The following is a 1,629-nucleotide window of genomic DNA, read 5'->3' on the forward strand; positions in this document are numbered from 1 at the left end:
AGCGAGTGCTGGAGGGCTCGGTGCCGCAGCTTGGTCGAGAGAGAGCCCAGGCGCACAAAGTAGCTCTGCTGCTGCTTCTGCTGCTCCGTTTCGAAGCCCTCCACGGCCGTGGCCAACTTGGCTATGGGAGAGGAGCTACTGAGGTGGTCCCACCACCAACAACCTCATGTAGAGCCAGTATTGCCCTGTCCAGGCTCTACTTGCCCCTCTCCAAGGGGACCCTCAGCCTGTGACACATCTCCAGGGGGTTGTGACCATCTCCTTACCCAGCTCCTCATCCGTCATGGGCAGGTAATGGTCCACCAGTTCCTCTGACTTCTCCAGCATGGAGCCCATCCCACTCACCACCATCTGGCCCACGGTTGAGCCCATGACGGTGCTGACACCGCTGCTCACCGCCGACTTGGTCAGCTCCATGCTGCCCTGAACAGCCCCTTTGGTCATGTCCATCACACCCGTCACCCGGCTGGTCACCGCGTCCTTGGCCCCAGCCATGGTGCTGGTCAGGACATCCTTGGCCCCTGTCACCGTGGAGGTCACCAGCTGCTTGGTGTCCGAGATGAGCTGGTTTGAGGGACAATTCTTTGTTAAGCAGCACTGGGGTGGGGGAAGAACCTTGAGTGTGTCCATCCCACCCCATCCCACCTCGTTACCTTCTCGGGGGGCTGCTGCAGGATGGGCAGCTTCTCCTCCAGCTTGTCCAGCCCTTTGCAGGCGTATTCGTTGGCGGTGGAAACTGGAGATGAGAAAACAAAGGGGTAACCTCTTGTCTTATGAGAGCTCTGCTAGCACCAGTTTTTGGGGGCACCCCAAAATTCATGGGGCGCTGCCCCACCCCTAGCTTCTCCAGCCCTTTGCAGGTGGATTTGTTGGAGATGGAAACCAGAGTCATGGAAAGAGATGGGGTTTAATATCCTGCTGCTTTGTGAGAGCTCTGCAAGGGCCAGTTTTTTGGGGGACCCCAAAACTCATAGGGAAACTCATGGGGTACTGTCCTGCTTCTCCCCCCAGCTTCTCCTCCAGCTTCTCCAGCCCTTTGCAGGTGCATTTGTTGGTGGTGGAAACTGGAGATGTGAAAATTGATGGTTTTAAATATCCCATTGTCTTGCAAGAGCTCTGTGAGGGTCAGGTTTTGGGGTACCCTAAAATTCATGGGGTGCTGCCCCCTCACAGCTTCTCCAGCCCTTTGCAGGTGGATTTATTGATGGTGGGAACTAGAGATGAGAAAACAGACGGGTTTTAACTTCCTGCTGCCCTGCCAGAGCTCTGCTAGAGCCAGTTTTTGGGGTACCCCAAGATTCATGGGGTGCTGCCCCCTCCCAGCCCCACTCACTCTGTGGCTCCAGTTTGCTGAGGATGGGCTGCGCCCCACTGACCGCCGCCGCCGTCCCCCTCCGCCTTCAGCGTCTTCACCCCCTTCTCGGCCACGTCGCAGACGGATTTGACGTAGGGGTGACTCTCCTTGGTGGAGGTGTAGGCGGTGGACACCATCCCGTAGGCAGAACTCACCAGGGGCAGGTTGGCCACCCGCGCCCCGATACTCTGGGGGTGCAAAGGAGTCAGGATGAACATGGGGGGAAGTGATGGAACCCCAAATCTCATCAGGGATGGATGGGGGGCACTGTGTGT

General features: G+C 57.8%; 1 protein-coding gene across 1 annotated transcript in view; it reads right to left on the reverse strand.

Annotated features, from left to right (window-relative positions):
* The window catches only part of LOC104523855 (perilipin-3-like), a gene marked incomplete at both ends in the record, with an annotated part of 1,821 nt that extends 279 nt beyond the window's left edge, over positions 1-1,542 (reverse strand). The window contains 5 exon segments of the mRNA XM_010166561.2: positions 1-121; positions 267-564; positions 654-736; positions 1,334-1,388; positions 1,390-1,542. The exon segment at positions 1-121 is cut by the window's left edge and continues 23 nt beyond it. Coding sequence (XP_010164863.2) covers positions 1-121; positions 267-564; positions 654-736; positions 1,334-1,388; positions 1,390-1,542 — 710 coding nt within the window.
* Positions 1,543-1,629: the final 87 nt, after the last annotated feature.

This window comes from Antrostomus carolinensis, unplaced genomic scaffold (assembly GCF_000700745.2).
Source record: "Antrostomus carolinensis isolate BGI_N321 unplaced genomic scaffold, ASM70074v2 scaffold39760, whole genome shotgun sequence".
Classification (NCBI taxonomy): domain Eukaryota; kingdom Metazoa; phylum Chordata; class Aves; order Caprimulgiformes; family Caprimulgidae; genus Antrostomus; species Antrostomus carolinensis.